Below are 15,099 nucleotides of genomic sequence, written 5' to 3'. Positions count from 1 at the left end.
CAGGTGGCAATATACTGTAAACCTGGCAGCACCCAAAATGAAAGGAAAACAGTTTGGGATAAAGTTTGACTTTAAATGTATATGAGAAAATGAATACCATATATAATCCACAGCAACTGTATAATTTACCTCCTTAGGCTTTAAGATGTCCTGATTAATTTGCTATGTAAGCAAGACTCAGGACAAATTCACACCAGTATGTTTGCATTACCACTTCATGCATTGGTGTAATTTATTTTGAATGGCACTCTAATGCTCCTTTCCAGCACGCCAACATTGTGCACTGTTGTACTGTACAACTGTCAGGGCTGAGCTCTTGCTATTTAAGGAGCAGCTCCTTTCTTTCAGTGCTCAGAGGCTGCTCAGCTGTTGGTTAATTACCAGCCACTCATTGTTACCACAGTGACTCACCTGGTTACCATTAACCTGCCTCATTAATCCAGCCTACAGTCAACCCCTTTTTGGCATTTAGGTAGCTTAGCTCATTTCCTCCTTGCCCTTACGTGGTTGATGATCTCTAAAGGCTGCCTTCCTGTGCTCCTGTTTATGACTTGGCCTGGCTGCCAATTCCCGTTCCTGATTTTTGCTCCTGACTATACTTACGTCTGGTTTTCTGACCCCAGTTCTTCTCATATCCTGCTCTGGCATTCAAACCATGTTTACCCAAATCTTTTCTAGTTCCAACTGCAGCAGCCAGGCACACAGTATTTTCTTCCATGGCCAGGTGCACTCTTCCTTTCTTGTTTGTTTTCGGTTGTTTTCTTGGAGAACTTGGATAGGGAAGGGATGTAGTGGGATACTCCCAAAACCCTCTGCTGTCTCTACAGTCTTATGATATTTAAAAAAAATATTTTGGGAAAAAATGTTAAAAAATACTTTTACCTTCCTCCCATGCTTCTGGTAGGCTTACCTAGGCATGATGACTTAGTTGAGCCTTTTTTTTCAGGATCCTGAGAACACATTTCTGTACAGTAGCATCTGTGAGGCCCTGTGATATTAGTGACATCAAACTGGAAGTGGATGGAACCCAATAGTAAGGGGAGATTTTTTGAAAACATTTTTCTCTGTTCTAAAAGTTTTTTTTTTTATTTATTTATTCATTTTATAATTTTCCCTAAAGCAGTGTTTTGTCAACAGAGATGCGGGCAGCTACATTTGTAGACCTTGCATTTATATGCATATGTATAATGCATAAGAAGCATTTCATGTGCACTCTCAGAAAATCAGTTATGTATAAAGTAAACAATGACACGTGTCTTATAGTTCATTGAAAATGGATTTTCAAAAGAGTTTCTCTTTCTCCTTTTTCTCCCATTGTATGAATGCTTTTGAAGTTTTTCCTGACAAAGAAGGAAATCTTTGTGTCACAATGTCTGAATTCCATTCCTGCAGGATTAGGTTTAGGTCTGGTGCCACTGCTCAGACATGCACGCACCAGCTTTGCCTAGTACTCCCTCTGCACAAAAGGGTTGTTCTTCTACACACCATAGGAGATAAAGGATTACAAAAAGATAATATTTTTTTTTTTAAATACATTTTTTATATACAAAAAAAACCCTCTTCCTCAGCTCCATCAGACAGAATCTCAATGAGAAGCAACTATGAATAAATATTTAGTGTATGTATTAGGCTTTCATGTTGAGATACAGTTAATGAACCATTGCCTCTATGTTATTTCATTAGAATTGCTAATTGTGGATTATGAAAAATGAAATACTTTTTCAAGAACCTTTTCTTCATCTTTATAAAACCCAGTCAGGTTTTCTTGGCCATCTCTGCTCTATTGGGAAGATTTCCCTTCCCAGTAGACACACAAATAAGCCAGAGGAAATCTCTTTAGAAATTTTGGTTTCCCCCCAACTTTCAGCGCCCGGACAATTGTCACAACAACAAATACAGAGGAGGGAGAAACCCCAATGTTGGCATAGACAGCAATAAAAATGTGACAGGGTTGCCCAACCTGCTCCACTGACTTTAAAACTAAAACAAAAAGTTTTGGACTTTAGATACACTTTAAAGTGGTCATAGCCTAAATGGCCAAGCTGGCTTTACTACAGCTTTAGGCTATGACTGTAACGAACCCTGTCCGGTACGCACCACAACTTTCGAACGTCACAAAAGTTTGGAACCAAATAACGAACCCCATTGAAGTCTATGGGACTGGAACTGTAAAAAAGTGCCCTATTTGAAGGCTTATATGCATGTATTTGGGCATACAATGGTTATGAGTGTCTGGGTACTGCCCTGCAAGCTTTCTTTATTTTGTAAACAACTGCTTGGGAAGGCAGTCTGTATTTTAAGGCTACAATGTAGTGCACTGGGAACAAGATTAGAGATTTTCTGGATAAATTCTGACATCTGCAGACTTTGGATAGAAGTAACAGGTGCAGAAAAATTGGTCTTTGAATGTCGAAGGTGCCTTCACACTGTAACTCTATTAAGGTACACTTGATGAAAGCAAGAATTGGCCTTGCTGTCAAAACAGGTGCGGAAACATTGGTTTTTGGGTGTTAATTGTGCCCATGAAACCTACACCAAAAAAATATTCCAGAGGAAAGCAACCAACAACACTAGGCAGCCTAGATGTCCTGCAGAGATTACACATCCCAGAAACACTTAGTCAGTGACATCGGCATCAGGGCCTTCATAGCTGCTGGTAATCCAGGACTGATTTATTTTGATAAATGTCAGACGATCAACTGGGTCTGTGGACAGACGTGTTTTATTTTCAGTAACAAAACCTCCAAACCACACTAAATGCCCATTTGGACAGCACGCTGGATGCAGGGCAGTCCAGCAGCTCAAATGCAGCCAGTGGTCTATTCTGGCCGGTGGATCCTCAATGGGAATATTCTCCATCTCTGTTTTGGCCCCTAGATAATCATCCACCATATGATGCAGAAGGATGCTCTCTACTCTTCCATGATGGCTGCCTCGTTGGGGTTGTGCCTCACCCTCACTTTCCTCCTCTGCTCTATCTGGCACACAAGTCGCGTCAGTGACCTCATCATCATCATCTCCTCCATCCTCATTACCACTGGAGACAACTTGGCAAAACGCTGCAGCTAGGGGAACATGACTGCAAATTTGTGTACCAGAGTTCCCCTCTCTCTGTAGGCTCATGTTCCTACCTTCCTCAACCTCAGAATCAACATCTGAATCAAGTAATGGCTGTGCATCATCAAGGAACAAGTGGCTGATGCTGTGTTCAAATAACTCAGCTGACTCCTCCATGCCTGATGCTGGGGCTATGGCAGGAATAGCTGTGGAAAAGGAGGCAGATTTAGCCACTCTGGCAGTGGCAGTGGACTGCGCACTAGTCTCTGCTTGGGTGACGGAGGATGAGGATGATTTAGGATGAGGATGATTTAGTAAGCCAGTCCACCATCTCCTCTGCATGCTATGGCTGGATAGCACAGGCAACATCACTAAACAGAGGAAATATTGCCCTGCCTTACTTAAGACTGACCACATCCACCTTTACCTATGAAAACATACGCATGGCTCTAACAGTGCCATGGGAATGTCTGCCTCTCCTTGTTGGCCTACCAGTCATGATGGGGGGGGTGCTTATTAACAAAATGTAATAAAGATGTGGAAATGTGTATGTGGATGCACTTTAATCAATGGAAAGTGGTGTTTGGTGCATTTTAACCTGAGTACTCACTAGACACACTCCACCAACACACTACAATATACTGCAGTAAAACTGCACTAATGCACAGAAATACTGTATACTGCGTTAAATGGCACATAACGCACTGAACTATACTGCGTTAAATGTGCAGTACTGCACTGAAATATACTGTATTAAACAAGCACTAATGCACTAAAATATATTGCGGTAAACGGCACGTAACGCACAGAAATATTCTGCGTTAAATGTGCAATAATGCACAGAAATATACTGCGTTATCGTGCAGTAATGCACTGAAATACTGTATACTGCGTTAAACGAGCAGTAATGCACTGAAATACTGTATACTGTGTTAAACTGCACGTAACCCACAGAAATATATTGCGTTCAATGTGCACTAATGCACAGAAATATACTGCGTTAAACATGCACTAACGCTCTGAAACAAACTGACACGAAAGTAAAAATGAATGGTCACTACACTGAATGGTCACGACTGAAACAAACTGACACGAAAGTAAAAATGAATGGTCACTACACTGAATGGTCACGACTGAACTATCACTAGATTCACACTAAACTGATATTCTACACTGACACACCATAGCACACTAACTCTCTAGTAGCCCTGTTCTATTTCTCTCCACGCTGATATCACACTACAAATGGCCGCTAATGAAAGAATACTTTTATAGTGTAGGGCAAAACTAAGAGCAATGAGTCATGATTGGATAGAGTCATAATTACTTTATCTAATCATTGCTCTGACAGTGATTTGTGCCCTAATTGGGCAAAGCTTTTATTGCTTCAGCCAATCAAGGCTTCCAATGCACTGTGCAGGGGCTGAACAAACGGTCAAACGCCCCTATAATTTAGGTGTTCGTCCAACAAGCGAACAGCCAATGTTCGGCCAGAACTCATCCGCGGGCCAAATTGTTTGCCCATCCCTAATGAGGAGGCACTAATAGGTGGCACTGATGGGGGGGGGGCACTGATGAGGTGGCACTGATAGGCTGCATTGATTTTCAGCACTGGTGGGCACTGATTGGCAGCACTGGTGGCCACAGATTGGCAGCACTCTTGGGCACTGTTGGAGCTGCACTGATCATCAGGACACTGATGATCAGTGCCCCGATTGTCAGTGCAGATGGCCCCCTGTGTGGATTTGCCAGTTCGGCTTTCCTCTTCTCACATGCTGTCAACATGATAACCAGCAAATCCTGTTTACATCCGTGATCAGCTGTGATTGGACACAGCTGATCACGTGGTAAAGAGCCGCACTGATTGGCCCTTTAGACTGATCTGTGATCAGCTGCATCTGAAGGATGCAGTGATCACAGATCACTGCCGCTGCACGCCACAAGGGGTGGGTAGGCAGCGCAAGCACATCATATGATGGCCTCCCCTCATTTGGCTATGGTGTGGTTCTAAATGGGGTTAAGGCTGCATTTCACCCCAAAAGCGACACTTCTCCACACAGCCAGTAACAATTAAACCTTGTATTCTGTTGCTTAGTTCATTAACTCCTTATGGTCTGTACACTATGGAAAACAGTTCATGTTACACATCTCTCTTTAGTGCAGCATTTCTGAGCCGGTACCGCTGAGTTTGTATCGGACTCCACCAGCCCAAAAACCACCTCACTCCCAGTGACATTGATTCGTATTTTTAACTTGAATACTAGGAAGCTTAATGCTTCTACATATCCTGAGCTTATTAACCCCAAGGCCCCACTCCATCTTTCGTGACTTCCAGGCTGGGTCACTAGGACACCCTGTGCCACAATGTTGGACTCAATAGTAGGTTTCTGATCACTATCGAAGGAGCCAAGTTCACAAGCTCCTTCACTACCAGAGAATTCCATGACTGGCTGACTGCTTATGCACATGACACTAGTATGGTAGTCATTAGCAATGGCACTATAGCCACCTTCGAGTAGCTTCACTGCACATTGGATACTTGTACTGCATCTTCTCTAACTTGTCTAGTCCTCCAATTAACCCTAGTTCTTGTGTTACAGCATGCTTACACCCCTTGGAATAACTCCAGACCGGGCAGAATAACCAAAACTTAAAACTTTTACTGGAAGGCTTCTCAGAATTATATCTCAGAATTCAGATATCCAAAGTATTTCTCTCCTAGTGCCATATGGCTTCAGGCTGCCCCCTAGACATAATACCTTGTAGCCCAAGGACCCTTAGATCAAGAGTCCATAGTAATTGTATCCAGCTTTGGCACCCCGATCGGGCACCCACCCGGGGAACAGAAGTGAGATAGAAAGTTGTTTCACATAACATGGTGATTCCCTCTTGCCATTCCCATGAACAGAACCTGGACTGGGTTGCCTCCCCTTGTATTTATAGCTGGCCACTAGGGGCAGTGCTATGAACACCTGGGAGCCAACAACCACTGCCTGACCCAGGGGCAGCCTTGCAGCACTCAGAATATATATTTCAAACAAGAGTATAACACTGACATAGGATGAGGTAGAACAGTAACACACTAGCCCCAAAGCAGGAACCTGCTTAGCTGCCTATTGGGAGCACAGACAGCAATTAAATCCAGATAGTGGACTAAGCTCCACACCAAACTCCTTTTCGGTGACTGGGGCAGATGTAATCTGAGATTAGATCTTCTGTTGATGGAAAAACTTTTTGGAAGGGTCAACAACACCTGTGCTACTTTTATTTAAAGTAGGAAGTTATTTCAAAAACAGTTATATCAGTTATTTATTCTGCAAAGCAGGTGCTAGGCTTTATTGTCATGTTATTTTACACGGCTTCCTATTAGTCAGAATTGAAATTGCTAACCCATTATGTATAACGGGAAAGCTGACTTGTTGATTATTTTTAAAGGGAGCAGAAAATAGGGTGACTCAGTTTTCTGGTACCTTAGGGTCACATGCTTTTAAATGAGCAAATTCCAAATGATTAGATGTTCATATCATATTGTAATGCACCACACATGATGATGTGTATATTGTATATATTAGACTGATATGTAACTGTACATGAAAGGCTTGCTGAAGTAACTTTGAAAACGGGGTCATTCGCTTTTATTCAGAAAGTAAAAAATGAGAGGTGTTACCATAGTATTTTTTTTTTTTCTATGTTCCAACATAGTTCAGGAAGAGGGATAAAAGAAGTCGCTTCCTGCATTCACTGCTGGTGACAGGAAAGGGTGTAGTTTCTTTTGTGGAATTTGCTTTTTAGATGAGACTTTCTAAGACTGGTGACACATCATTATTATACATATCAGTAATGGTGACAGATACGTTACATTTTTATGTTGCTTTCAGCCATGGATAACAAAAATAAAGATCTTCAATTAATAAGACAAAGTAGTACAAAGTGTTGTAATCTTTAGCAAGCATCTCATGTCAGCTTTCATTAATTTAACTATCAGTTCATACCTTGCCAAATTTTTCTTGTTTTGTCAGAGCAATCTTGAATTTTTGCCCTTTTTGCACTTTTGGAAGAATTCACACAGTTTCAGAGCAAGTATCTTAGTCCATCCTTTCATCCTCTGCCTCACATCTATATATTAGATTACATGGATCAGATGCAGACTTGACCCTCAGCTGACAGCCAAGGGAATTATTTAAATAAAGGGCAGAGATTATCAAAATAGGTAACTTTTTTTATATTAGGTTTATGATTTGATGGACCAGGAAGGTCCTGGAAGGAAGGACTGTGCTGTGCTGACTTCTCTTGAACATAAATTTGCTGTCCAGAATGAAGCTTGCCATATACATAATGATAAATGATCAATAATAGATTTGATGGCTTCAAATTATGTTTGCTTGGTTAGAACCACTGTCGGTTTTTATTGCTGTGGTCCCACTTGGAAGATTGTTCCTCACTTACTATGCTGGTGATAATGACTGGTAGTCTCTTAACACTTTCTGTGTTCCCTGTTGGAGATTTTTCCTGTCTTGGTGATAATGTTACCCAACATTATACTTGGAGCACGAGTGAGAGGAAGACTACAATCTTCCTGGTCCTCATCAATTCTGGTGTGGAGGCTCGCTAATCCAGCGATTATATAATCTATGATCATGGAAAATGCCACACTCCTTGCCCGACCGGAGTATAGGTATAGATGGTAGAAGGCCTCGGCCAGCGCTGCTCCACAAACTATGCCCGGACCCGTTTCACCCCATCCACTGGGCTTGGTCCTAGAGGACCTTTATGAATAAGCCCCCCCCCCCAGTGGGCGGGGCAAATGCATCAGGGGGTGTGGTTTGTGGAGCAGCGCTGGCTAAGGCCATCTAACATTCATATTTACTGTATACTCTGGTTGGGCCGGGAGTGTGGCGTTCTCCATGATCATGGGTGATAACGTTGTAGCACTGCACCCATAGGAACTGCTGGATAATGACTCTGCGGGCTCCCCGGGATAACAGCACATGTTTATGAATAAATACATTTCCTGAATCCCTCCTTGCTCCTGTTGGCTCTTAACAGAAATAAACAGTCTAGGGGTGTTGGTTTTTTTGTTGTTTATTTTGTAATTGGGATAGGAGAAGGGAACAGTGGGATACTCCAATTGAACTATTCACATAGATGAGGCATTCTATCTTCAGAACTTCTTTGATACTTAGGAACAGCCAGGCTGTTAATCCACGCTGCCACAAGTGTAGAAAGGGTTAAGTCTCTTGCTCTCTTTAACAGAGACTTGATGGACAATCACCTATCTTCAGGACACTCTCCCTAGCATCCTCTTCCTGCTGACACCAGTCCACTGACTATCCTATGAGCAGGAGTGGCCCCCCTTAGCTCAGGCCCCTGGACACGAGTTCCTGTACTCACGATACTGCAGAAACAGGACCTCCAGTGTCTTTCCTCTCAGTCAGCTTCCCTGGACCTCTGGGTTCAGCTCCTATCGACCACTCCTCTGGTCCTCAGAATGGCCTCCTGAGACCGCATGGCACCTCTACAGAGGAGGAGGCAGCCATCCCCTCTCTCTGGGACTCCGCTCTTCAACGAAAGACCCCGAGCACATGTGCTTCTGGCTTTTATACAGTATCCTAACATGCACCGAGGCAGCCTGCCTTCTGCCAATCATCAGGACTGTATAAAAAGCCTATGCACCCATTTGTCAGGTTTCCTCCCACTGTACAACATGCCTCCCTATTAGACCAGTGTGAAACACTCTCTAGACTGAATGAATCGCATACTGAGCACAATGAGCAAACCTCACTAGCAGATCCGGCTCTCTAGTAGGCAGAGAACAATATAGATTTACCTATAGCCCCTCTGGTAAGCAGACATAGCTCGAAATTATACTTTCTCACTAGGACCTAGGAGGGTGCTACATTGTCAATAGACATGTTTGGTGAATATCTCCCTATAGGAGCCTCAGAAAGCAATACCCAAATGTTATAAACTGTCTCTACTCCACCCAAAGCTAAAACTAAAAGTTTTAATTTTTAACACTGCTATATATGGTGTTCTTATGTTACAGGTGACTGAACTCATACAAGGCAACAGTACATCCTCTCTGATTTATAATACATCTGTACCACCTTACACACACCAGATCAACCATCTAAAGTCATTTACAGAATACAATATCAGTGTTTCCTGCAGGAATGAAGTAGGCTGGTCATTACCAAGTCAATGGATTGTGGCCAAAACTGCAGAAGGAGGTAAGACCCATAAAAATGATGGTCATTTTTAGGGCCATTGTTGGAACTAGGAACCAGAAGGACATTAGACATCTCACATTCAGAAGTCAGAACAATATCAGAAATTAGACAAATAAAAAGAGAAATCAATTATGGAGCCAGACAAAACACAATTTAAAAGTCAAACATCCCCTCCAAGGCAAAAGGCACACAAGGCAAAGAGGGAGACCTGATATCAGGTCCAGGATGTGCATTAAAATCTCAATATGCTCCATAGCCCCTACTGTGATAGCGCTCTCCTACTGTACTCTATGGAGGAGCAGCGTTGTAACCCCATGACAAAAAGTGTTTTAAGATTACAGAACAGCACCCCCTCTCCGCGTCTCCTCAAAACATAAAGCCCCGTACACACGTACCGATGGTCGGCATACAAATGTTCCTCTTTTCTCCCCGGGATGTCGGTGTCTGTTGAAAAGTGCAAAGACAGCACAAGGACAGCACAAGAATTTTGTCTGCAGACTTCAGCTGACTGCAGAAGTGATGTCATGTAATGGTTAACTTTCCCTGTGTTTTTAATTTTCTGAGCATGCCCAGTCTTGCAAATCTGCGGTCTGTCGGCCGAATTCTGTACTGACAGGCGAACAATCGTCCGTTCTGGTGTCGGCATACAAAAATTTTCATGTTTGCAAGAAAGACTTTTGTCCGCGGATTGTGCGCAGACATCTGTCGGAGGCACCATACTAACACGCGTACAATCGGCAGATCCTTCGTCCACCGACGTTTGTATGCCGACGATCGATACGTGTGTACGGGCCTTAAGGGACAACCTGGTGTTACTCAAATTGTGTCAGATGCTCTAGCCACAGTTATTGTGCCATTACCTTCTGCTTTACAAAAAAAATGAAGCATGTGGAATACCTTAAAGCAGTATAAAAACAAAAATGTAATATATTTGCAGTTTACTAATCCTTAGATGTGGTGGCTGCTTTCGTTTTCTTTTTTTCCCTGTTTTCACCTGGTGATCTGGCCAGTAACACACCTGTATTAGAGTGCCTCCACTTTGGATCAAGGAGCACAAAGACACCTTTGGACAGCAGCATTGTTAATCTAGGGGGAGGGGAGTGTTAATTGTACTAGCAGAATTAAATACACTAACAAATTGAAGCTGAACTCCAGCTAACCCTTTATAAGCAGTTATAGCAACATTTCTTTCCTTTTGGGATAAGGGTTTACATTAGGGATCGACTGATTATCGGCACAGCCGATATATCGAGGGCCGATCTGACCCCTGAGGTTACTGATATTGACGATATTTGGGGAAAGTGCTGTACCGGAGTGATGCCTGCAGCTAGAGGCATCACCCCGATACCGGCGTCCATAGCCGACGGTCGGCTTTCTTGTAATGACAACTGATGCGGCTGAGAAGCTGCTCGGCTGTCATTACAAGGAGAGGGAGGGGATGTCCCCCTCCTCCCGCCGCCTTCCGCGGCTTGCCCGGGTCTCCTGTCCCACCGGGAGGCCCGGGCATCTTACCTGCACGGCCGTCGAAGAGAAGACCCGATCAAAGCTGCATTCGGCTCTGATTGGGTCTCCATGTAAAAACCCGGAAGTGATGTCATGACATTACTTCTGGGTATTTCGGCGCCAGATTAAAACAAAATTACAGCATTCAAAACAGCCAAACTTGGCTGTTTTGAATGCTTTTAAGTGCAGAGGAGGGGTTTGGGGTCTTTTAGACCCCCAGATCCCTCCACAACAGTACCTGTCAAGTGTAAAAATAAAAAAAAAAATATCGGCCAATATTGGCCAATACCGATATTCAATGGCCAAAATATCGGTATCAGTATCGACAACGAAAATCCGATATCGGTCGATCATTAGTTTACATACATAAATACATTTTGATCATAGTATGCAGTATAGTCATTAGTAAATAGTTTGCCTCAACCCTGTAACTTCTATATCTGCAGGACAGCTTGTTCTTGCAGACTTACTGGCTAGATGAACATAAAAGAGAGAGAGTCTAAAAAATTAAGCTAATGCAGCCATCATATCTAAGACTATAATAAAATTGCTTTTGGGTTTAATACTGCTTTAATAGGTATAGGAAACAGGAGGAGAACTGACATATAGATTAAAATTAATTGGTCAAAGGTGTTTGTAAATAATCTCTGTGGCTCTTGATCCTACTTCAATATATCTAGCGTGTACAGATGGAAGAAAAAAAAAAAGGTTGCATTATTGGCTTATGCTTAATTCGAAAATATCCTAAAATTAGCATCTTTGATCCAATCTGCCATCTATTATTGATTCTATCATATATGATATGATGTCATGTGATATATGCTACTTGATAGGATGTATAAAAACTCTCTATTTGATAAAAAAAAAAATTAAAAAAAGCTAACATAGTTTGCAAAACTAATGAAATTATTTTTTTTTAGCTCCATCTGTTGCTCCAGAGAACATCACCATAGTATTAAATGGATCCTATTCCTTAAAAGTCAACTGGAGTCAGCCTCCACTCAGTGCTATGAATGGAGTTCTTCTGGGTTATAAGATAAGGCACATATGGAAAGGCTATAGAAATTCAGTAAGTATTACAATTTTAAATACATACGGTATGTGCTTGTTTTTGGATAGATGCTTCTTTCTAATATATATACTGTAAATAGGTTACAAAACACTTGATTTGTGTCAAAACTACAGGTAGCCGATAAACATTTTCTAGCACCTTTTTAGGTAGAGTTTACTGTTTCATACAGGCTATAAGCGATTTACTGGCATTTTTTTTTTTTTGAGGCTCTGTTCACACCATGGCATTGCGGATCGCAGGCGGAATTGCCGCGATTCTGCCCACGATCCAGAATCCCCGCAAAACGTGGGACCCGCTTGCGTTTCTCCTATACTTTTAATGGCACCCCAAACGTGGCGGGATTTTGCCGCGATTGTCGCCCGAAGAATCCCGGTAAAGTCACGCAAACAGATTTGCGAGACGCCTATCTCCCAAAAGACATTCCTTTTAGGTGACAGGGGTCCCGTGATTCTGTTTGTGCCATTTTACTGCAATTCGTCTGGTGACAATTGCAGCAAAATCGTGCTGTGATTGGGATGCCATTGAAAGTAACAGGGATCGCAAGCGCGTACTGCGATTCAGAATTTGCCTTGATTCTTCCTGCGATCCGGAACACCATGGTCTCAACGGAGCCTGAGGGTTTTTGAGCGTTTTGTATTGCAAGCATTTTATAAGCATATTACAAGCGGTTTTCAGGTGTTTTTGTTGCTGCTGTTTGAGCAGAAAACGGTAAAATGCTAATAAAACGCTCAAATCTGCCAAAAACAAGCTCATGTACTTTTTTGAGTGACAGGTATTTTGCTTCAGGCGACAGAACGCTCATGTGTGAACAGGGGCCATTGAAATGAATGGGAGCATTTTAGAGTTACAAGCTTCAAGCAGAAAATCGCTCAGGTGTGAACTAGGCCTTAGATCCTGAAATGTGACTACACCTTCCCAATGCATCTACTGACTCTGTGGACTTGTAGTGTGTAGTTGTACATGTTCATGTGTCCATGAGTGTAAATGTTTTAAATAACTGAACACATTAGGCTTCATCCACTAAAATTATTATTAACTACACTTATTATATATTGTTATACTTTTTTTTTCCTAAAGATTTTTAATGCGCAAGCATGAATATTGCTTAGTTGTGGAATAATTTCTTGATATGAACGCTGAACTGTTGAAAGGGTGGACAGTACACTGGTTTGAATTATGTTCAGTTTCAGGAAAACTGGCTTAAGTTTGCTCAGTGGGTAGCCCTGTTGGCTGACTCCCACCCAACATCTCTCAATTGAAATATCAAAGCAGATGGATAGAAAATTGTTGGTTGAACAGTGCCTGCTTCAAATCAGATGCAGCCACTGTTAAAATGATGTGTGTGGTCAGCCTTATTTACTCATCACTATTTTACCTCCAGAAATTTACATTTTTTCCCCACTTAAAACAGTTCATTTTCCTTCTTTCCATAATAGACATCTATTGAATTGAAACTCGTAGTGGTGTTGAAAAGTGTTATTTTAAAAAGATAATTAAACCCAATACCAAAAGTGTAACATATTGCAGCTTGCTAGTCCTTAGATGTGGTGGCTACATTAGTTTTAATTTTCCAAGCTAGGCACATGTTCAGTATATACAGAAAATACCGTATTTATCGGTGTATAACACACACTTTTTTTCCCCTGAAAATAGGGGGCAAATCGTCTGTGCGTGTTATATGCCGAAATTGTACCTGGCTATCATAAGAGCCTGTCCAGGAGGGGGGGAGTATGTGTGACTGCGAGCGCCGAGTAAACAGGAGATCCCTCTGTGTAATCCGGCTGCAATGATGGGCAATGGCAAGGCTGCAATGATAGGCAATGGCAAGGCTGCAATGATGGGCAATGGCAAGGCTGCAATGATGGGCAATGGCACGGCTGCAATGATGGGCAATGGCAAGGCTGCAATTATGGGCAATGGTAAAGCTGCAATGATAAGCAATGGCAAGGCTGCAATGATGTGCAATGGCAAGGCTGTAATGATGGGCAATGGCAAGGCTGCAATGATGGGCAATGGCAAGGCTGCAATGATGGGCAATGTCAAGGCTGCAATGATGGGCAATGTCAAGGCTGCAATGATGGGCAATGGCAAGGCTGCAATGATGGGCAATGGCAAGGCTGTAATGATGGGCAATGGCAAGGCTGTAATGATGGGCCATGGTAAGGCTGCAATGATGGGCAATGGCAAGGCTGTAATGATGGGCAATGGCAAGGCTGTAATGATGGGCAATGGTAAGGCTGCAATGATGGGCAATGGCAAGGCTGCAATGATGGGCAATGTCAAGGCTGTAATGATGGGCCATGGCAAGGCTGTATATTGGCACAGATCAGGCTGCAGTGATGGGCAATGGCAAGACTGCATATGGGTAAATGTTGATCTTGCCAGAAATGCAGTGTTCATGTCATTTCCAGGGAGCTGACCTGGAACTTAAATAATGTTCAGTAAACTACTAATCTCCCCATCTCCCTTGAAGTTTAGCCTGTGTGACAACCATGGCTCCCTGCCTAGATACAGTGGAATATTGAGTGTAGCCACTCAAAGACAGGAAGTGTATTTGCAGGATTACCAGCTGAAAATAAAGGAAAAAAAACCTTTGGGGTTAAATACACCTAACAGAGTTGTGTGATAATCTTTGTGAATTGTCTTAAATTTTTTTTTTTAAATAGAATACCACTTAGCAACAGTATTAGAGAGACATACAATATGCATCCTCAATTCTCACATCTAATAAAATGATTAGTACTCCAACCTTCAAAATCAAATAAATTGCAAAATTTGATATAACATAAAATGTGATGAAAGGGAGTTTATGGACAATAGTCGCTGTATACAAATAACAATAAAAGTAAAAATTAACAGAACAATTATACCAAATAACAATTAGTTTCAATGAGTTTTTTCATGGCGTGGTGTCTGAATGTGGGGCGGAGATGCAGCTCATATAAGCTTGAAGGCCGATTCACACTAGCGTGATGCGAGACATTGCATGTGATTCACATCGCATTGCTGTGCGACTATGATCACATGCAATGTCTGTGCAATGAAAATTCAGCCACAAAACTATATGGCTGAGTTTGCATGGCATTTGGACAAAACTCGCGCAGGACCCTTTTTTTGTCCACACTGGAATCGGATCACATGGGTACACCCATGCAATCCGATTCTGAAAATCGCGTTGCGTTTTGCAAACTGATTGCGGGATGTCGTCAACTTAACATACACTCCGCAATCAGTTTG

The 15,099-nt window shown here is 42.3% G+C and overlaps 1 protein-coding gene across 2 annotated transcripts in view; it reads left to right on the top strand.

Annotated features, from left to right (window-relative positions):
• The window catches only part of MERTK (MER proto-oncogene, tyrosine kinase), a 171,426-nt gene that overhangs the window by 75,463 nt on the left and 80,864 nt on the right, over positions 1–15,099 (top strand). For both annotated transcript variants that reach the window (XM_082251929.1, XM_082251928.1), the window contains exons 7-8: positions 9,104–9,287; positions 11,711–11,859. In XM_082251929.1, coding sequence (XP_082108055.1) covers positions 9,104–9,287; positions 11,711–11,859 — 333 coding nt within the window. The remainder of the gene's footprint in view (positions 1–9,103; positions 9,288–11,710; positions 11,860–15,099) is intronic.

The sequence above is a fragment of the Pelophylax lessonae genome (assembly GCF_965119305.1).
Source record: "Pelophylax lessonae genome assembly, chromosome: 3".
Classification (NCBI taxonomy): Eukaryota; Metazoa; Chordata; class Amphibia; order Anura; family Ranidae; genus Pelophylax; species Pelophylax lessonae.
The sequence above is the reverse complement of the archived record's forward strand: the minus strand, read 5'-3'. Positions and strand labels throughout refer to the sequence as shown.